At 33.2% G+C, this 23218-nt stretch overlaps 1 protein-coding gene across 1 annotated transcript in view; it reads left to right on the top strand.

The window, feature by feature from the left end:
* The window catches only part of LOC123659561, a 62295-nt gene that overhangs the window by 21102 nt on the left and 17975 nt on the right, over positions 1-23218 (top strand). Inside the window, exon 3 of the mRNA XM_045594769.1 lies at positions 7115-7889. Within this exon, the coding sequence (XP_045450725.1) occupies positions 7155-7889 (735 nt within the window). The 5' untranslated portion in view covers positions 7115-7154. The remainder of the gene's footprint in view (positions 1-7114; positions 7890-23218) is intronic.

The raw sequence follows: 23218 nt of genomic DNA, 5'->3' as shown, positions 1-23218 counted from the left end.
CAATGTAGACGAAGTAGGCAGTATCAGCTAATGATGGATACAAATAGATCGATTGAATGACTTCATAGCAAACAGACACGTGATACTCTCTTTTCGCTTTTAATTGATCGTTTAACGTGTCAAATTACTTTGTCAGGATTAATGGATTCTGTGAAGAATGAATGACATTGATTTATTGAAATTAGTGTTACGGAATATTGGATTTATATCAATTTAGCTTAATTTCGACTTGATTGCAGAAGTGATTTTTATGTTACGTTTACTTCAATTTACGGCCAGATTAATTGGTAGATTCAATTAATCTGGTCGTAGATTGAAGAACACGTCCTTGGCGGTTAACTTGCGTTTAGTTCCGATAGAAGATCGACGTTTGTAGTATTTTTTTAAATATTGTTTTCTAATGTTTACGCGAATTTTACTTATTTAATGAAACAACTTTTCGGATTTTATCGCGGTTTATTATTAACTTTTGATTCCCGACGTTTCAGTTACTTTACAGCAACCATGGTCACGGGATTTTTTTTTGTTATGTTTGTGCTGTATTGTAATGTTTTATAGCCCATGCCATTACAACATTAACAGATAGACAAAAATCATTTCTTGTAAGTAAAATCAAAACTGAGTAAAGTATATAGAATAATAATTTTAATTTTCCTATATTAGCGCAGAATTCTTAGGTTCTAGGTTAACAAAAAAATAAAAGAGTAGATGCTATCTCAAATCTGATATTTTCGTTCCAACCTGTTTTCGTATCGTGCTCAAATGGGGACCAACGAAGTTGATCAATATAACTTGTTTGAGCGGGTGTGTCCTATTTACAATATTTTTAGGAACCAGATGTGGAATCGAAATAAAAAAATACAGTAACAATTACTTACAAGCTTCTATACTTATATCAGGAGTCTAAACCAAATGTGTTACAAAAATAAAATAAAGCTAACGTTTAAATAACTTTAACGAATACTAATCGATTACAAAATTAGGCAGGTTAACTCTCCAAACGGACAAGGGTTTCCTACACGAAACACGTTCACAGTTCACGGAGTGCGTCTTGAACTGAAACGCGCACAGCGCACGCGCGTCATCCCTCCTACGGTGACCCTTCTTCACTATTCTTCTAACAATATATTATTTAAAGTTGCGTAACATATTACTAGTGATATGAATATTTAGTTAGAATTTTGAACTGCATATGAAATTGTAAAAAAAGTGCAGGTTTTGTTTGAATGCGTTTTTTTTTACTTTTAGGTATTTGACTATAAAATTAAGTGCAATTGTTATATAATCAAAAAAGAAATACATATACGTGGGTAAAATGGAATCGTTTCTTAGGACAGTTATAGATATTTTAAGATTCGGGTACATACGTCGCAACTCAAGTTGATACAACTGTTTTTTTTAAAACTATTTTTACAACTGAACTGAGGTAGGGCACAGCAGGAATTTCCTGCTCAAAATATGTAGCAGCCCGACTGGAGTAGTACCTCGACCTTACAGAAGATCACAGCAAAATAATACTGTTTTCAAGCAGTGTTGTGTTCCTGTTGGTGAGTAAGGTGACTAGAGTTCCTGGGGATTGGGGATTGGGTCGGCAACGTGCTTGAGATGCTTCTAGTGTTACAGGCGTCTATAAACTATGGTAATCTCTTACCATCAGGTGAGCCGTACGCTTGGTTGCCAGCCTAGTGACATAAAAAAACAACATTTCCTCAAACGATCAAACATTACGAAGTAGAAAATCGCAGGTTTAGAGGAGTGACCCTCACTTGCGGCATAATACTTACTGAGCAGGACTTTTAGAAGTTCTTTTTTTTATATCCCACTTAAACAGCAATACTTGTTTCTCTTAAATCGCTATTAAATATTATTATTTTTTTAAAAAATTGACAATATTTCAAAACATTATAATAACTACAATAACCGTATTTATCTGTAACACGATTAAAATAAATAAATAATTAATTAAATCAAAGAAAAATGCGCGAATAAGCGAATTAAACAACTTTTTTCGAACCAAACCACTTATTCATTCAATACAAATAATCTACAACTAATCTCACAAAAAAACGTTTTTAACAACACAAGCTCGCAATACACTATTGACAATATTGTAGATCAATCATATCATTATTATAGTCGTGGGAGTCTCTGTATAGCTATTATAATTTATCAATTACTTGCGGTTTTGTTTCAGGTGCCATTAATACTATTATGTTCGTATTATAATGACTATCAACTATTTTCAATCTGTATAAATAAATAAAATTGGAGTGTCTGTTTGTAAAATCCAAATAACTGCTTTTTACTAAATGCATATGGATGTATACACGGTACATATACTGTCTGTTTGTTCCGGCTAATCTCTGAAACGGCTGGCCAGATTTTGACGGGACTTTCATTTGCAGATAGCTAATGTAGTAAGCAGTAACTTAGGCTACTTTTATTTTAGAGATTTATTTATTTTGTAACTCTGCGAATAACTGAACAATAACTTTTGTTAATTTCCACGTGGACGAAGTCGCTGGCACAGCTAGTCGTTAATAAAATACTTTTAATAAATTCATATTCAAAATCAAATTTTAACTGATTGTAACGCGATGTAATTTTTTTTAAATATTTCTCAATAAATTTTCTTGGATAATTAGTACAAAAAAACTTTTAATTAAGATTAATTACTTTATTTTAGTTTTTATTTGAGAAATTGACCTAATCAAGTACTGACTTCAATTTTTATAATTATTTTATTTTATTTTATTTTAAGAAAGATTTAAGAGACCTGTGCCCAGCTGTAGGATGGATAGACTGAACCGTAGTCGTGATTATTAACCTATCGCGTGCATCCTAAACCATGTACATGTTTATAGTTTTTTTTTTGTTGTTGTAATTAGCTTCGAAATTGTGTGTAGTTTGAGTGTCCCTCCTGTGTGTACAGGCGACGGAGTGATAAACATACAAATACAATGCCTTGTTTCTGTATGAAATATGAACAAAACCTAGGCCCCTGGTTAACCACATAATATAATACGATTATAGATTTAAATTATCGTAATGTCTACTGTTCGAGGTTATTATGTGCTAGTTAGCTATGTAAATATTATAGCGTTACTAGCTTCTCGCTCGCGGCTTCACACGATTTTGCATTACACGATTTTAGCTGTTCTGTTTTCTCGAGTTGTAATGGCCTATGTTACATGGTGATAACGCAGCATTCTCCCTGTGAAATAATTATATCAAATCGTTCCAGCTGTTTTTATGTTTATCAATTTTAACAAAAAATCATATCCATCCTCTTTATAGTATATTACTATAGATATAAAAAAAATATCACTTATGTGTTATATTGAACTTTAACGTTTTTTAGGTTAGGCTCTTTCGTGTTAATGTTAATTTAATAATAATACTCGCTTCGAATAAAGTTTTACGAAGTGATAGGCACTAAAATTTTATATGTATACTAGCTGTGCCCGCGACTTCGTCCGCGTGGAATTTAATAAAAAAGTTATTTTCAGTTTACAGAGTTATAAAATAAATAAATTTCTAAAAGCCTAAGTTACTCCTTATTACATCAGCTATCTGCCAGTGGAAGTCCCGTCAAAATCGGTCCAGCCGTTTTAGAAATTAGCCGGAACAAACGGACAGACAGATACAAATTGTAAAAAAATGTTATTTAGTTCCATGTGCATTAGTAAAAAGCGGTCATTTTAATATTACAAACACACACCAATTTTATTTATTGGTATAGATGTAGTTTGTTTTATTAGCCCTTTCAATCAAACCATTGTATTTTATAATCACCATCATAAATATTGATTGTGATTGATTTTGTGTGTAACATAAACTACTAAAGCTTATATATTTTATCCTATATATAGTTTGCCGTGGTCTGGGTGTTTGTGCAGTTTTTGTGGGTCTCCCCACCGTGCCTTGGAGATCACGTTAAGCCATGACGCTGAAACTAGCAGCCACTCTTTATATCTCTGCTTCTAAACAACAGATTGATTTGTAACTTTACACAAATTAGTATCGTTTGTTCATCTAACTATGGAAAAAAATTCAAAGGGTAAATACCACCCCTTCTATTTTTTTTTAATTTAAAAACTAAAAAAGGAGGTTAATTCGATACAAAAGCTAAAAAATTAATGTTACTAAGCATAAAATAGGGTCAAAATTTGAAAACAAAGGTAATTTATAATAACAAGAAAGATTATAAAAAAAAAATTACTTTAATTTTTTTTATTTTGGGATTTTTTCTAAGCAGACGATTAAATAAAATTTATTAAAGTTATCATATCTCGGCTCATAGACACTGCATTTTGTTGTAACTTTGCAGAAACCTTTTCTTTACTATCAAGAAAAGATAAGACAATTTTCAAAGCGGATACTCAACCCCTTCTATTTTTTTTTTATTTGTTTTTCTCTAAGACAATGCCTATATACTACTTCTTCAAATGTCTATATCTCTGCTCGTGGACACTACATTTTGTTGTAACTTCGTAGAAACCTTTATATTACTATCAAGAAACGATGATAAAAATTTCAAAAGGGATACTCAATCCCTTCTATTTTTTTTTATTTTTTTTTTTCTCTAAGACAATGCCTATATACTACTTCTTCAAATGTCTATATCTCTGCTCGTGGAAACTACATTTTGTTGTAACTTCGTAGAAACCTTTCTATTACTGTCTAGAAACGATGATAAAAATTTCAAAAGGGATACTCAATCCCTTCTATTTTTTTTATATTTTTTTTTTCTCTAAGACAACGCCTATGTACCATTTCTTCAAATGTCTATATCTCTGCTTGTGGACACTACATTTTGTTGTAACTTCGTAGAAACCTTTCTATTACTGTCTAGAAACGATGATAAAAATTTCAAAAGGGATACTCAATCCCTTCTATTTTTTTTTATTTTTTTTTCGCTAAGACATTGCCTATATACTACTTCTTTAAATGTCTATATCTCTGCTCGTGGACATTACATTTTGTTGTAACTTCGTAGAAACCTTTATATTACTATCTAGAAACGATGATAAAAATTTCAAAAGGGTTGTAACTAGAGAAAAAAAAAAATAAAATAAAAATAGAAGGGGTTGAGTATCCCTTTTGAAATTTTTATCATCGTTTCTAGACAGTAACAGAAAGGTTTCTGCGAAGTTACAACAAAATGTAGTGTCCACGAGCAGAGATATAGACATTTGAAGAAATGGTACATAGGCGTTGTCTTAGAGAAAAAAAAAAATAAAAAAAATAGAAGGGATTGAGTATCCCTTTTGAAATTTTTATCATCGTTTCTGGACAGTAACAGAAAGGTTTCTGCAAAGTTACAACAACATGTAGTGTCCACGAGCAGAGATATAGACATTTGAAGAAATGGTACATAGGCGTTGTCTTAGAGAAAAAAAATTTAAAAAAAATAGAAGGGGTTGAGTATCCCTTTTGAAATTTTTATCATCGTTTCTAGATAGTAATATAAAGATTTCTACGAAGTTACAACAAAATGTAGTGTCCACGAGCAGAGATATAGACATTTGAAGAAGTAGTATATAGGCATTGTCTTAGCGAAAAAAAAAAAAAAAAAAAAAACTAGAAGGGATTGAGTATCCCTTTTGAAATTTTTATCATCGTTTCTAGATAGTAATATAAAGGTTTCTACGAAGTTACAACAAAATGTAGTGTCCACGAGCAGAGATATAGACATTTGAAGAAATAGTATATAGGCATTGTCTTAGAGAAAAAAAAAATAAAAAAAATAGAAGGGATTGAGTATCCCTTTTGAAATTTTTATCATCGTTTTTAGACAGTAATAGAAAGGTTTCTGCGAAGTCACAACAAAATGTAGTGTCCACGAGCAGAGATATATTCATTTGAAGAAATGGTACATAGGCGTTGTCTTAGAGAAAAAAAAAATAAAAAAAAATAGAAGGGATTGAGTATCCCTTTTGAAATTTTTACCATCGCTTCTAGACAGTAACAGAAAGGTTTCTGCGAAATTACAACAAAATGTAGTGTCCACGAGCAGAGATATAGACATTTGAAGAAATGGTACATAGGCGTTGTCTTAGAGAAAAAAAAATTAAAAAAAATAGAAGGGGTTGAGTATCCCTTTTGAAATTTTTATCATCGTTTCTAGATAGTAATATAAAGGTTTCTACGAAGTTACAACAAAATGTAGTGTCCACGAGCAGAGATATAGACATTTGAAAAAGTAGTATATAGGCATTGTCTTAGAGAAAAAAAATAAAAAAAAAAAAAAAATAGAAGGGATTGAGTATCCCTTTTGAAATTTTTATCATCGTTTCTAGACAGTAATAGAAAGGTTTCTACGAAGTTACAACAAAATGTAGTGTCCACGAGCAGAGATATGATTACTTTCACAAATACAATATAATTGCCTCCTTAGGGAAATTGCAATATTAAAAAAATAATCAAAGTGGATTATTTATTTTTTTACCTTTTTTTCTAATTTTTTTTTTTTTTTTAATATTCTAAACGACCTTTGATTTAAATTTTAACCTTATTTCATGCTTAAAGACATAGATTTTTTGCTTTTATATCGAATTAACCTCCCTGTTTGGGTTTTTAAATATAAAAAATAGAAGGGGTGGAATTTACCCTTTAGATCTTTTTCACAACGAGATGATATAACGTCACTACTTTCTGTACAGTTACAACTTAATCTGTTGCTTTTTTAAGAGATATAAAGCGTGGCTTCTAGTTTCAGTGTCATTTAATTGTGGCTGCTAGCTGCTAGCTGCTAGTTTCAGTTTCATGTTAAGCCGTCGGTCCCGGTTGTTATCATGTACACCTGATAGCGATCGTTACTCATAGTAGGGATACATGCGCCAACCCGCATTGGAGCGGCGTGGTGGATTAAGCTCTGATCCTTCTCCTACATGGGGAAAGAGGACTATGCCCAAATAGTGGGATATTACATGCTGAAGCGTAAAACGTTTCGAACAGCAACAAGCTTGCAATTTTAATTAAATTAGTTGTAAATAAAATAACACATCATTTGTGAGCCTTTTAATTTGAGTGAATTTTCTAGCAATTTTACTTTTTTTTGGTTATAAACGTTTTCATAATGATAATATTGGTTTATTTTTTTTTGTTTCAGGCGAGTTCTAGTCAGCGGCAGTGCGACATCGCCGCCAATCATGTTGCGACCAGAATCGCCTCTCGCTGATCACCGCAGCCTGCTGCCGCGGCGCCTACTGCCGGCCAAAGCTCAGATTGCTCCAGCCGATAAGAAGAAAAACCGAAGATCTCTCGAATTAAACCCTCCGTCCAACGATCATGCTCCTTACGACTACCCGAAACTCCTAATTTCTAAAACAACCGACTCCCTCAACACTGAGTGTCCCCGCAAACTCATCAACAAACAAGACTCCACTGACAGTTTGAAAAGAGCACTCCTATCTAAAGATGATAAAAAGTGCCCCGCTAAGGAGAACGATAAAAAGCCGGTCGTCAAACAGGATTCGACCGAAAGCTTAAAGAAATCATTGCTCTGTCGACAAGACTCGAACGACAGCGCGAAAAGAAGAGACTCCGATCCAAAATGGATTCAAAGACAGGAAGAGAGTAAGAGGAGTTTGGAAGTGAAACGTGGAGGAGACAAAAAGGGTCTATTGGAGACTGATATAGATGATACCAGTAAGAGAATATACGAAAGAAGAACGGGATGCGCCAGGCCTACTCTGCCGCCTGTCGCGGAAAAGGGAGTTTCGCCTAAATCTCCTAATGGCAACCCTCTGACCCCGGGAGTTGCGGCAGTGGCTGAGGGAGTGGTTCGATGGGGAAGCGGCCTCCTGACTCCGAAAGAGGAGCCGAGGTTAAGGCCCGCTAGAAGCTGGTACGGGTATGGGACGCTGCCGACTGACACTGATAAGGTAATTATTTATACGTAATTTATTTATGTATACTTTATAGTACCATTATGCACCACCATACACACCACTGTAACTACAGACACATTATACATAAATATTTTAAGATAGTTACATACTGTGTACAATGGGCTGACTTATAGCTACTTAGTTATTCCATAATCCATATGTATTTTCAAATATATATATATATTAATATACAATAATTAGTTTAGCATTTTAGAGAATTTTTGTTTTTAATTTTTCATTGGCATATAACATTCATATTTAAACTTGAAGAACTCGTTTTGTTTCGAAATAGTGTATCGATAATCAATGCATTAAAACTAAATTTATTGGTGAAATTAAAAGAATACTAATTTATTAGCAGCAAAAAAATAGAATAATCAAGCGACAATATGTTGCACAAAGTAAATATGTTGACAGTTATGTTTTTAAACAATTCTCTGTAACATGAAACATCTAGACCGGTAGAAACGATATGGACACGGCTGAGGTATAGTTCGCGTTCGGCCCGGTTCCGGTACGGCCCTACGTACTATAGTACCCTACTTGTACTCAATCTTTGAGCTTTTACCAAGGCTCTCGTCGGGTATTCTGAGCCCGATAAATTATGTTATTTGATATTGTTCGATCGAAGAGATTAATTTTTTGTACATAGGTATAACAGATACCTAAGTTATTCCTACTCCGCCTAGGAAATACATTAGACATGCTAAATGAAAATGCTAATTTGAATTTATAGGATACTTTGACTACCCATTTAATCCCACAGTTTAAAAAAAAATGTCCGCGAATTAAAAACACGTTTCAACAGTTTTTTTTTTATTTTCGTCACATATATCATACTATACCTTATGATTTATTTATTTATCCAGCTGTTTCAGAGATTAGCCGTAACAAGCAGACAGACAGACAGTCAGACAAAAATTAAAAAAAAATGTTATTTTAGTATATGTACCGTGTATGTATCCATATGCATTTAGTTAAAAGCGGTTATTTTTAACCGACTTCCAAAAAAGGAGGAGGTTCTCAATTCGACTGTATTTTTTATTTATTTATTTATGTGACATCAGAACTTTTGACCGGCTGGACCGATTTCGATAAAAAAAAAAATTTAATCGAAAGGTGGTGTGTGTCATTTGGTCCCATTTAAATTTATTTGAGATCTAACAACTACTTTTCGAGTTATATCTAATAATGCGTTTTTACTTGACGCTTTTTTCGTCGACCTACGTTGTATTATACCACATAACTTTAAACTGGATGCACCGATTTTGATAATTATTTTTTTGTTGGAAAGGAGATATACCTAGTTTGGTACTATAATAAGGAAACAGGATTGATGAGGGGATCCCAGAGAAATCGAGGAAAACTCTCGAAAATCCGCATAACTTTTTACTGGGTGGGGGTTTTGGTGGGGGTACCGATTTTGATAATTTTTAATTTAATCGAAAGCTGATGCTTATCATGTGGTCACATTTAAATTTAATCGAGATCTAATAACTACTTTTGGAGTAATCTTTGATAATGCGTATTTACTTGACTATTTTTTCGTTGTATTACTTATCGATATAATTGAAGTCGGTTTTTTTTTCGTTTGCCTGCAAACACAATTATATTATGACAAATAGACACTCAAATTTTATTTATTTGTATTGATATATATCTTTGTCTGTATGCCTGTATGATATACATATATTTGACTTGTGGAACAACCGTGCATATTATTTTTAGTATTTATTCTTGTGGTTTCTTTTGTAAATAAAGTACATTTATATATTTATTTATTTAATTTTAATGATTCTTTTTTTTTTAATCTGAAGCCGGTGTTTGTCATGAGTCCCATTTAGATTGAGATCTAACGACTACTTTTACAGTTTTATTTTAAAGATAAAATAATATAATCTTCTTATAATATAAAAATGAGTCGCTGAATGTGTTGCTAAGCGCAAAACTCGAGAACGGTTGGACCGATTTCGCTAATTCTTTTTTTAAAATATTCCTTGAAGTACGAGGATGGTTCTTACGGAGAGAAAAATTCTAAAAAAAAAATTTAAATTTCCTGAAAAAATCTAAAAGCAACACTTAATTATAAGTCAATATTTAAAAGTCAATTTGAACTTTAATACCATACGATAAAGTTTGTGTTAGGCGATACGAAGTTCGCCGGGTCAGCTAGTGCATTATAAAATTAATATTTTGAACAAAATATTGATTTTTAAAATCGGTTGACAATTACCAAAGTTATTGGTAAGTTTGAAATAATGGAAAAGTTAGAGACGTTACCATTTTTTTTAAATCGGTCAAAAAAGGCTTACAACTTTTGTTATTGAATGAGCTTGATTTATATTAATCAGATTTCCTTGAAATTAACGATTCTGTTTGTATTTAAAAGTGAATGATACGAATGAAATAAATCAAGGCATTTATCAATGGTGACACATTGTTCATGTTTTAACTGATATCGTAATTGGATTAAGTATATAATATAGTGTAATGATTTAAAGTTATGTATAATCGACGGATAAACGTTTGATCTCATTTTCCTTTTTTATCACAATTTAAATCTACCTTATCTGTCAAATATTTGTATTCGCAACCAGCGAACCCAAAATGTTTAGTTCATTAGTTGAGGTAAAACAGGCTCTAGGTGACTCATAATATATTCGTAAGAATAATTTTGAACAATAGTATCTACATGTAAAAAAAAAATATTGACTATATTATCGTTAAAAATTCATTTAAAAATAGTGTCAATAACACCTTTGTTTTGTTATTGCAGCCGTCGAAAGTACCTCTTGTTTTGAGTGAATTATGAACTAAGCAAGGCTAACGATATTGCTCATCGCTCGATGTGGGTCAGTCAGTCAATGTATTGTTCGGAGGATAAATTAGCAGAGGTCACTTGCCTCTGTCACCTCTGCGCAAGGCGCGTTTCCGTTACATGAGCCACTTGCATTATCTTTGTTTCCAAGTATTGTTTCGTTTCTTTGAAACTTGAACAACTGTTTGATATAACAGGAATCTGAATTTAAATTGACTAATTTGAAATGTTAATTTATGACACCAGTAGCAAACCGTAGCTTTATATACGTTTATGTGAAAAATAATGATTAATATTTTTGTAATATGCAATCCTAAATCTATCTCTTTATCCTCATACATTTTTTTTTATATTATTAAACAATTGTTACTCATTTAAACGATGGCTTGTATATAATGACTGTTGTCTAATATGTTGTCTAATTTTGATACACAGCAAATGACTGTTTAAGACAATCGATTAAATCTTCAATGTTATAAAAGGTCATTAAACGCCTAATCTTCAAACCGAGAACATTCGATAACAACAAATAACGCTAATCTTCAAACTGATCTAAAGCTTACGCAAACAATACTTTCATAGCATCTTCTCAAATCGAGGAAGTGTAGTCATTGAATTGAATACGAATACGGAATTCATTTTGTGCTACAATTAACGATTCCTATTTTTTCCTTATCAAGGAAATGCCGGGAGTCGTGACAATTGACTATTTGACATTTGTCGTCGCGCGTTCGTTGTACTTGGACGTGTGTTGCGTCCGCGCGTGTTTTATCACAGAGAAGCGAGTAACTTTCGTTTTCCATGTAACTTATCTATTAGAGTGAAAGTTTATTAGTGAAGTGAAGTGTTACGAAATAGTGCAGTGCTCGATATCGTACGCATTTTGGAACGTTTGGATCGTACGACCATGCCTAATGATCGACGCAATCGAGTAAGGTTTTTCTTTTTGGTCGGTTTTCCTCTATAATTATTAATAATTTGAAGTGAATTATGATGTTAATACACGACATCTGTAGCGAGCATAACACGAAATTAAAATGAAGATTAATTTAATTTAATGTATTGTTTTACGAGCAATGTATAATACAAGTAAAGTCGAACTGATAAGAAACCTTTAGTCTTTTACTGATTTGTTATGAAACTTGAGATATTTCAATTGTTATAATATTTATATTTTGTTCACAACTTCTCCGAAATTCAAGGAAAACGAAGTCGCGAACATCTGTAGCTCAAGCGACTCTTAGAATAATTTTATTGTAACATTCTGCCTTTGCCTTCACGTCCGACGGTGTAAACAAACGCTTATCTTTAAATATGATTTCGATTGAGAAATATACGAAAATAACTTTAATTAAACATTTTTTATGTACAAAAATCATGTCGTAGCAATGGAGTAGTCAATTTTTTTTTTCATTATGTTTTCATGTTTGTCTTTATACACACTGTCAATATTTTTCTTACCAAAAGCATATTTGATTATTATTATTATTTATATATTTATTTGTTTTGCTGTAGGTAAATGTAATAAAATTGTGAAATCCGAAACTTTTATTCCTTACAAAAGTAGGTATCTACCTACTTACATATTTACTTACTAGGTGATTTTTGTATGGTTATTTGTTACACAGGAAAGTCTAAAAACACGTATGATACCATCTTTACATGTTTTTTTTTATACACTTATTATAGCGACCATATATCACTCATACAAATGGTATAGTATCAACTCGTAGTCGTTAAAAAGACATATATATTTAATTCCAAAAGATCCTTGCGAAATCTAAAAGCTACGTTCCACGTGTATATGTATATCCTAATCTATTATTAGAGCAAAAAAAAAAAACTCACCAATTCTAAATTATTTCATAGCTAAAAAAAAATGTAGATCTACTTTGATGGCTTTTAATGATGTCAAAATAGCACAGATGATTTCGCCAATGACACAATGATTTTATAATTAGTATTTTTAATTTGGCTATTCTTTACATCAAGGGGCGTCATTTTGAAGTTAGATAGGTTAAGGTTATTTTCTTTTGTAACGAAATTATGTCGATAAATGGTCAAATTTTGATCTTAGATCATTCGACGGCCGTTAATCTAAAGACTTAATTTTTAGACGTTTAGTTAAAAATAATAGTTTAAATAATTAGTTTTAAATGATAAAGGATGAAACATGAAGTTCATCGAATAATGAGAACAAGGTTGTGTCTCAAAATACGCGACTGACGGAATCTTATCGATAAATAAATAATTGGCTAAACTGGTCTTGAATATATTTGAATAGAAATTACATTTTAATAAAAATAATAAAACAACACGTTTTGATCTTGAAAACATCTTGTTTGGCGTCTATTCGTTTCAAACATGTTGCACGAAATTTAGGTTTTTTATTTTTCCTAGCGTATTTCAAATATAATTGCAATAGTTGCAGTGGCTTGCTGTCTGCTCTAGGATCGTTAGTTCGATTACTGATCCGAGTTTGGGTGTAATAACCATATTGTTAAACAGTTTACGAACGTTTTTACTTTTCGTACTAAAATACAAATTTACATCTACCCTTCTTCACCTTTTCTCCCGTAATTTGATATAATTGTTATTTATATATGTATATACAAATATACAAGATATCATAAGTTCATTGTTGAAGAAAGTATTTGCAAGTTGGTTTAGAATGTTTTTTTTTTTTTTTACTTCACGTTTCTCCTATATGCTATACCTAATGTCGATGATCTTTTTGCGTTCTAGAATTTACCTAGTTTAAAATTATTCGAATTGAATTGAAAATAATTCTCTACCCAAGTACCCAACGAGAATGTCAATAAAGAAACGGAAATAAACTCGTATAAGTAAAAAAGGGTCAAGGAAACGTTAAGTTTCCATTAATGTCATCATTATCGAGTTATTAACATAGGTCAAAGTGATTAACATGTAACAATTCCAATTAAAATATCTGTTTCCGATGTATGAAGACGATGCACGAAGTGTGAGTGATACAGCAACAGAAACAGTACTTATTTACTAGTTTAATTAATAAATAGTAACTAACCCCTACGTAGTCTCTGTTTTATTTATTTTTTTATAATAATTTTACATAAGTTGTAAGTGTTGTTTTAAGTAAATTGTACCTATATGCCAGTTATGTAAAATTTTAACATTAAATGTTATCCAAATGTTGTGTTTATTTATAAATTAGTGAATAAATAAATAATAGAGGTGTGTAATACAATCAAAACCTGGTCAGTCTTAATTGTTATCTCGAATTGACAGCTATCACTCCTTGAGTTTAATCTATTTGAACTTGACCTATGACGTCTTCAAATGTTGGCTGACGCCTTGTAGTCCGAAGCTCATATTATAAAATAATAGTTTTAAATATGAGTTGTAGGTACGTCTAATGGTCCGTGACCAGACGGTGAAGAACCAGACGGAAGTGAAAATGAACTGAATGTAGTCCATATTCAGTATGATTCAGTATATTTTTTATATAACTTGGTCGGCAAACTAGCGTTACGGCTCACTTGATGGTATTCTATTACCGTAGCTTATAGACGCCTGCAACACTAGAAGCATTACAAGCGCGTTGCCGACCCTATCCTAATTCGCACCAGGAGCTCTGGTCACCTTACAACAGGAACACAACACTGTTTGAAAACAGTATTACTTAGCTGTAACCTTCTGTAAGGTCGAGGTACTACCCCAGTCGGGCTGCTTCATATTTTGAACAAGAAATTTCCTGTTTTACCTCAGTTATAATTTTAAAATGATTTTTTGTCCATGCATTTTATATTACGAATATGATGAATAAATATAATTGTATTTATTAGAGGATAATAAATGTTCCGCTAGCCTTTACTTACTGCTTAGTTTGTATAAATCAAAATAAAATGTTAGCTTCAAACTAATCTAATGCAACATATTTTTTTAAGCGATAAAATAAAATATGAATGCGTTCAAATAAATTTTAACTCTCATCGATATCTCAAGAATAATTTACCATTCTACTGGTAAAAGAATTTCTAAAATCATAAGTAGATTGTAGTAGATGACGCCGCGTTGGCGCAACGGTTACAGCCATGGATTGTACCTGTTGCGCTGGCGGTTGTGGGTTTGATCCCCGCACATGATAAACATTTGTATTGGCCATACAGGTGTTTGCCGTGGTCTGGGTGTTTCCTTGTGGGTCTCCCCATCGTGCCTCGGAGAGCACGTTAAGCCGTCGGTCTCGGTTGTTATCATGTACACCTGATAGCGATCGTTACTCATAATAAGGAATATATCCGCCTATCCACATTGGAGCAGCGTGGTGGATTAAGCTCTGATCCTTCTCCTACACGGGGAAAGAGGCCTATGCCCAGAATGGGATATTACAAGTTGAAGCGTATAAGTAGATTCAGAGATTACCCACTTTAAACCTATTAACAAATTTACTATCTTCACCGTATAACAAGTCGACAACCCTGTAGTAATACTGTGTAGTGGTATGTATTAATAGAATATATGCATGTACATAAACCAGATCCTTTAACAGTTTAAGCGTTGCGGTAATTTTGATGCGTTTTGTTTATTCGACCTTGACTCTGCTTCCAATACGCTTTGGGTTTCACAGATGTTCTAACCTAAATAGCTAATACGATTTTAATGATAACTAGTGGTCGCCTAGAAGTCGAAATTCGATCTTAATTAAAAAAAATGTAATTGAAGAAAACAAAATATAATTAAAATAAACAACCTTTTTTATGGCCTATGCCCAGCTGTGGGATATTACAGGCTGAAGCGATATAGATAAGTAGTTAAATCTGTGGTTAAGCGCAAAACCTGAAAGTAGATGGATTAGGTATGGCTAATTTTTTAACCGACTTCCAAAAAAGGAGGAGGTTCTCAATTCGACTGTAATTTTTTTTTTTTTTTTATGTATGTTACATCAGAACTTTTGACTGGGTAGACCGATTTCGACAAATTTTGTTTTAATCGAAAGGTGGTGTGTGCCAATTGGTCCCATTTAAATTTATTTGAGATCTAACAACTACTTTTCGAGTTATATCTAATAATGCGTTTTTACTTGACGCTTTTTTCGTCGACCTACGTTGTATTATACCGCATAATTTTCTACTGGATGTACTGATTTTGATAATTCTTTTTTTGTTGGAAAGGGGATATCCCTAGTTTGGTACGGTGATAAGGAAACCAGGATCTGATGATGGGATCCCAGAGAAATCGAGGGAAACTCTCGAAAATCCGTAATAACTTTTTACTGGGTGTACCGATTTTGATAATTTTTAATTTAATCGAAAGCTGATGTTTATCATGTGGTCACATATAAATTTTATCGAGATCTGATAACTACTTTTTGAGTAATCTTTGATAACGCGTACTTGCTTGACTATTTTTTCGTCGATCTACGTTGTATTACTTGTCGATGTAATTGAAGTCGGTTTTTTTTTTCGTTTGCGAGCAAACACAATTATTTTAAATGTCTTCTAATAGTATTTAGAAACTTCTAATTGAATAAAAAATAAGATAAACGCCTTGTAAATTTAAATGCCTAAACTGACTAGTCTATGAGTACACAGAAAATTGACTTGAAATATCAAAAACCAATCAAAAATTGATTGTATCAGTAATGGTCTGTTAATCGATTGCTTTTATAACATGTTATCATTAATTAAATCAAGAACGGAACATGTCAATGATCATGATTCAAAGTTTTTTGTTATTTTTGTGTTTTAGATTTATGATATTTACAACGTGAGCTTACAATATAAATTAATACAATTAGTATTAATGTAATGACATCACATTGACTTAATTGCAAATATAATCTTAAAAAAAGGAGCTGATTCAACAGATTTGTGAGAAAAATAGTGTGTGCTTAAGACCGATCAGCAGAAGTGAAAATAATAAAAACATCGACAGAAAAGCGATGAGCAGCTGTATCTGCATGTGTACTGTATCTTTCTCGCTCGGATACACTATCGGTAGTCCCGAGTTCACCCGATCGAGCCTTTCACCTTAGAGCGTGACGGATCAGCCAAAAGAAGTTTTCACTTCAAAAACTTTTTTTAGGAACTGTCAAACGCTTGATTTTTATATTGCAAAAAATATTTATATTTAATATTTTGAAGTTTTTTTTTTTTTTTTTTTTGAATAGTTGCATGAACGTTGTTATCGTTATAAGTCAGATAGCTTTATAACATATTTTATTCGCGTATCGTACTTTTAACCAAATTAAAATACAAACCTTAGGTTTTGATATACTCTCATTAAAGGAAACTTCTTATTTGACAAAAAAATATTTTCCTTAAGTATAGAGTATACCTACAATTAAAAAAAAAACGCGTTTGTAATATCATCGATGTTAACGCGAATTTGATGATATGACGTTTCGGTCAAGATCAAGTATTCTCTTTTCGTTAGATTAAATAATAAAAGTAATAGGTAGTTTTGTTTTTAATTGTACGAGTTTGTATGTTTTCTGCGTCACTGGCAGCCTATAAGGTATTCGCTTGCCATTGGTCGGCGATAAGGCATGATGTAATTATGCATGAACAATGAATTTGATACGTATAAGAACTATTTTTTAAATTTAAACACAAAGTACAAGGATAATTATTATTGTATATAATACATAAAAAAAACTATGTATCAAGATTGCCCTTCGATTTTTAAATAAAATCCCCGCGATGGTTCTACCGCAGTACAAAAATAAATAAAACAATAAAATACATTAAGATTACTCAGGCGGTGCACGCGTACCGACGTTTAAATATTTACAACACAACATGGAGTACAGTCATCGCTAGAAGCTTATATTCATATTTTGAATGAGGAAAAAATAGTTTAAAAGCTTAACGCTGTATTGATTCGATTTTAGTACTTCCACATGTGTAATGTCCATTTACTATGTCGAGTTAAATTTAGATCGATATACTTCAGCCTATCGCAGTCCACTGCTGGACACAGGAATCCACAAGTTCGTGCCTAAAATGGCGTGAACTCATTTATGTTGTCCATAGTCACCACAATGGACAGGTGGGTTGGTGACCGCAGAGCTAGGCTTTGTCGCACCGAAGACGCTGCTGCCCGTCTTCGGCCTGTGTATTTCAATGACAGCAGTTGGATGGTTATCCCGCCATCGGTCTAAGGTCTCGGTTCCAAGGTAGTAGTGGAACTGTGTAATCCCTTAGTCACCTCTTACGACACCCACGGGAAGAGAGGGGGTGGATATATTTTTTACTGCCGTAACCACAGAGTGATTTTGAGTTCGGTTATAATATCGTTGGTTCTAAAAAGCCCACGCCTATTGCTAAACGAACCGAGGATCGTTTAGTGTAATAGAATCTTAATAAATTTCTCTGCGGTATTTTGTGGTTAGTAATAATTGATATAATGAGCTTATGACGTATACAATTTAAGTCTTATGTTTGTGTCAATAAATTTCCTCAATAAACACTTGATAACATTTTTATTATTAATTCCATATGTTTATCTTTATGAAACAAACAATATTGTATGTGTAGTTGTGTATAGTCTTATATTGAATGTAAGTACATGTAAATATAAATTACATACTAAGTAGGTACTATTATAGGTATAATAATTAATGGTAAACTCTTCACTTCGAAGATTCCGCAATGCTTGAAGACAAAAGTTTTCAAACAATGCGTCCTGCCTGTGTTAACATACGGAGCCGAGACGTGGACACCGACGAAGGGACTGGTCCACAAATTTAGGGTCGCTCAACGTGCAATGGAACGGGCTATGCTTGGGGTCTTTCTCAAAGATAGGATTAGAAATGAGACTATCCGCGAGAGAACGAAAGTAACCGACGTAGCCCACAGAATTAGCAAGTTGAAGTGGCAGTGGGCTGGTCATCGGTGTCGCAGGACCGATGGCCGTTGGAGTAGACGGGTCCTAGAGTGGTGACCGCGTCTTGGCAAACGCAGTGTGGGACGTCCTCCGGCCCGTTGGACCGACGATCTACGTAAGATTGCCGGTGTCGGCTGGATGAGGATTGCGGAAGACCGGGATGTCTGGCGCGAACTTGGGGAGGCATATGTCCAGCAGTGGACTACGATAGGCTGAAGTGATGATGAAGTGATGAATTAATGGTAACTAGGCTGAACCTGCGTCCCAGATAGGAGATTGATTATTTAAACCTATAAAATCCCACTGCTCTCTTATTCTCCATGTTAAAGCATACATATATGATTAGGTTATCAAACAGGTGTACGGTCCACCAATGGTAACGGTTACAATACACTGTTGGTACCTGCTATATCGTGCATGTATCGCGCATGTAATCCTTAAGGTAGGCACCTTAAGGATTACATGCGCGATGGCGACCCCCTCCAGGAGCTCAGGCCATTTAATTAATGCAGGAACACAAAAGTAATTGAGAGCAGTACTATTTAGCTGTGAACATCTGTAGATTGAGGCACTGAGGTTTTGCCCTAGATTGACTGCTACAGATCTCAAGCGGGATATTTCCTGCTGTGCCCTGCCTTCAGGACTATTCTAAAACTGACATTTGTATAAATGATTGGAAGTATTTTCCCATATAATAAATTATGTATTCAGTATTTTATCATACGGTTACTCAGAGATAACAGCGGCTACGTGCTTGAATATAATACTCGTTTGATAACGATTACGGATCGGTAAACGTGATCATTGCAACAGATTGATGGTCACGAGTTATGTTCCCGCCCGTGACTTTGTACAGTCTGTTATGACTGCGATGTATTTTATAATAGTTTATACTCAATATAATGTTGTATTACTTGTTTATTTTCAACATAATATATGTTTAAAAACGTGTTCCTCAAAAACATTTCTCAAATCACTGACCCGTATATTGCAAAATGTAAACATTTTAAAATATATTTGTATTAGTTTGTTTTATATTTTTCGCTTCTAACAACTATTATTAACATAATTTGTTAACATCAATCATGCAAATATAGCAATAAAAAATAATAATAGTATAAAATTAAAAGAATTTAATTTTAATTTCCTACAAATATATGCAACTACGTGTTACGTTAATCGCACAAAATTTACATTTATTTTTTAAAATTTAATTCGCACACATAAAAACGCAGTAATGTGATAAATTAAACGTATTTTTGAAGTAATATATTTGAACATGTAAGACAACTACACAGGTAGACATGATGATACCTACGTGTTGCCGCGTGCGACTGTACAATCGATTGCATGTTCTGGCTTCATGTGAATTATTGTAAACGATTTAAAACCCGCCATTGTCTTGCCTATGTGACCTTGAAAGTTGTTTTATTTACATATCATCTTCAATTAGCATGGGCGGCTGTTTAGGTCGACTTATCGACTCACTGCGTCGGCTATGAGCTACGGGCTAGAGATTTGTCTTTGTCTTGTTTTTCAATTATTTATAACGTTTATATTTTACTATTTCATTGAACATAACAATTAGAAGCATGTTTGGCAGAAATTCTATTTCTTTATTGTTTACAATCAAATATTATCAAGAGCAATGCGTTATAATCTAAATAAATAAAAATGGATGTTGCTAAACGCGTAACTGATAATGGCTCGACCAATCCGGCTAATTTATTGAAAAAAAAAATACTATTCACTTTTGATAGAACGAACTCTGTCCGGGTAGTCTGTCTAGTTATTAAATATTTATATCCTCATAACTGAGGTAGGTATATAATTAGGATTGACAGTTATCATAACATATTCTCCACCAATACCAATAGAAATTATTTTAGGAATTAATCATATAATGCAAAATTTTAGTACTTTTAATAAGAAAATAATAACAGATGTAATCAAAATTTAAATTTGCGATAGCGTAACATATTGCAATCACGAAATTTCTATGAAAAGAAAAATGGAATCACCATAACTCTGTTCATTAATTATATATATACCTAATACAAACCATTTCAGACAGCTTCCAGGAGTTCGACCCGATAATAATGCCGCATTAATTCGCCTGACTCACGCACCCTGTTCACTTTGATAAGTCGAGGAAAAGCTATGAATTTATTTACTCGAAATAACAGTTATAATACCAAATAATGAATGAATAAAATATCGCATATTTTAAGAAAGTCTTGTCTGTTGTTTTTGGCCTATAAACTGAATAAATATTTTATTAAAATATAAGATTAGATTACTGGAAGATTCCAATGTTTTTTTAAAACTAACGTTGAGTTTTATTTTTAACGGTTGTCGTTTTTTAGTTACTCTGTTCCGTATAATCACAGTGTTATGATAAGCATTTTCCTAATGGAGATAGATAGTCAGTCCCTGTATTCATCATTACATCATTACAGCCTATACAGTCCACTGCTGGACATAGGCCTCCACAAGTTTACGCCAAAAATAACGTGAACTCATGTGTTTTGCCCATAGTCACCACGCTGGGCAGGCGGGTTGGTGACCGCAGTACTGGCTTTGTCGCACCGAAGACGCTGCTGCCCGTCTTCGGCCTGTGTATTTCAAAGCCAGCAGTTGGATGGTTATCCCGCCATCGGTCGGCTTCTTAAGTTCCAAGGTGGTAGCGAAACTGTGATATCCCTTAGTCGCCTCTTACGACACCCACGGGAAGAGAGGGGGTGGCTAAATTCTTTAGTGCCGTAGCCACACAGCTATCCCTGTATTATTTGATCTATATTATATTTTTTATTGTATTTTTTAGCTACTTGCTTTTCTTTCTGGATTTAGTTTCTTTTCAAGAGATGGGATGATTTACAAAATTCGCGCGGAGTTTACGTGAACATTTTATCTTTTTTTTAGCAAAATCGAAAATATTTAGGATAAGCCCGACATGAAGTAGGTATGTGAAAGAAAATATATGAGAAGAGTAGGTGGGCTCGTTATGATTTTAACACGTCAAGTTTTTTTTGTAAATGGATTATTCGAGGACTAATGAGTCATTGAATAATCGTTGACAAGCAAATGGAGAAAATTGGATAGCTGGCGGTAGCAAAATTTCCTACCAGGCAAGGAAAGTCTGTTCAATCCATACTGAATGAGATGGCATTGGCTTACGAAGACTCTTGCTCAGGAAAAACAGTGGTTTACAAGTGCCATCATTTGTTTAAGCAGGGCAGGGAGTAACTTGAAGACGATCTAACGCTGGGTCGCTTTGATGAGGCGACCACGTCAGAACTTGTTGTAAAAATAGAAAAAATGGTATTGCTGGCGTAACTAAGGTTAGTGCAAGATGATTGCCGCGAATGCTCACGCCAGCGCAAAAACAACAGTGCCTGGAATTTTCCCGTGTGTTTTTGAACTTCTGTAGTAAAGACAATGATGGCATGTTAAATCGAATTGTTAGTGGTGATGAAACATGAGTTCATAATTATGAACCCCAGTGCAAAGAAGACTCCATGCAGTGGCATAAAAAGGGTACAGCACCACTAAAGTTTAAAGTGTCACAACCCTCCGGGAAACTAATGGCGACAGTCTTTTGGGACTCAGAAGGAATTTTATTGATACTATGCTTCAATTTTAGAATCAAAATAACACCGCAGAAAATATCAATTATTATAAAATTAGCACCTTTATGACCGAGTTTTGCTCGGTAATTTTTATTTCTAGAAGACTCCGGTTCGAGTGCAGATGTCGCCAGTCCGAATAGTTTTTTTTTTTTAATATACTTAGATACGTATAAGATGTGTTAATAAAGGGCTCCCAATAATAGTTTTTATCGTGAGAAAATAACTAAAAAAGGGGAAAAAATCAGACAGGAGCCATGTGGACTCGAACCGTGGTTTTCTTGTTTCAAGTTTACCCGACTGAGCTATTATAATCTAGATGGTGGGGAAATTTACCTTCGTATTCTAATGATATTGTAGCAGGTTTTTACTAGTTTCTTATTGCCTGGAATTACGGATAAAATGACATTTTCTAAAATGAATCCTAGGTAGATCGATTTATCCTCTGATCAGTTCAGATCGATTTATCCTCTGATCAGCTCTGATGAGTTTCTGATTATATATGTATATACGTATGTATATACAAGAATTTCTCGTTAAAACGTATGATATAAGTCATGTCTTGTCTATCGTATCATAACAATTATATACTTTTAATGTACGGTTTATTTGTTCTCGAGAATCTTAAATTAGATTTCAATTAGGTAGTTTTTTATGCAACAATAAAATTGTAATTTATTACACGGAAAACATTTGGTGAGATTTTATAAATACAATTATTTTTATATTTTAGTGATTGGCAAAAAATTGGTATTTACTTTCAAGGTAAACTTGAATGTGCATATTGTACTCATGTATGTAGTAGATGACCGTTGCGATTTCAGCTACGTTTCTCATATTTTACAATTACACATTCATTATTTTTTTATTTACACGTAATTCCTTTTCTATAAGTCAGTGTGTTTGTTTTGTGGATATAGTTTAAATAGCACTTTTTTTTTTTAAATTGAACACGGCTAGTCACAGATACTGTCGGTCAGATTTGACACATAGTTCTTGCGCTAGCTAACCGT

The sequence above is a fragment of the Melitaea cinxia genome, chromosome 14 (genome assembly GCF_905220565.1).
Source record: "Melitaea cinxia chromosome 14, ilMelCinx1.1, whole genome shotgun sequence".
NCBI lineage: Eukaryota > Metazoa > Arthropoda > Insecta > Lepidoptera > Nymphalidae > Melitaea > Melitaea cinxia.
The sequence above is the reverse complement of the archived record's forward strand: the minus strand, read 5'-3'. Positions and strand labels throughout refer to the sequence as shown.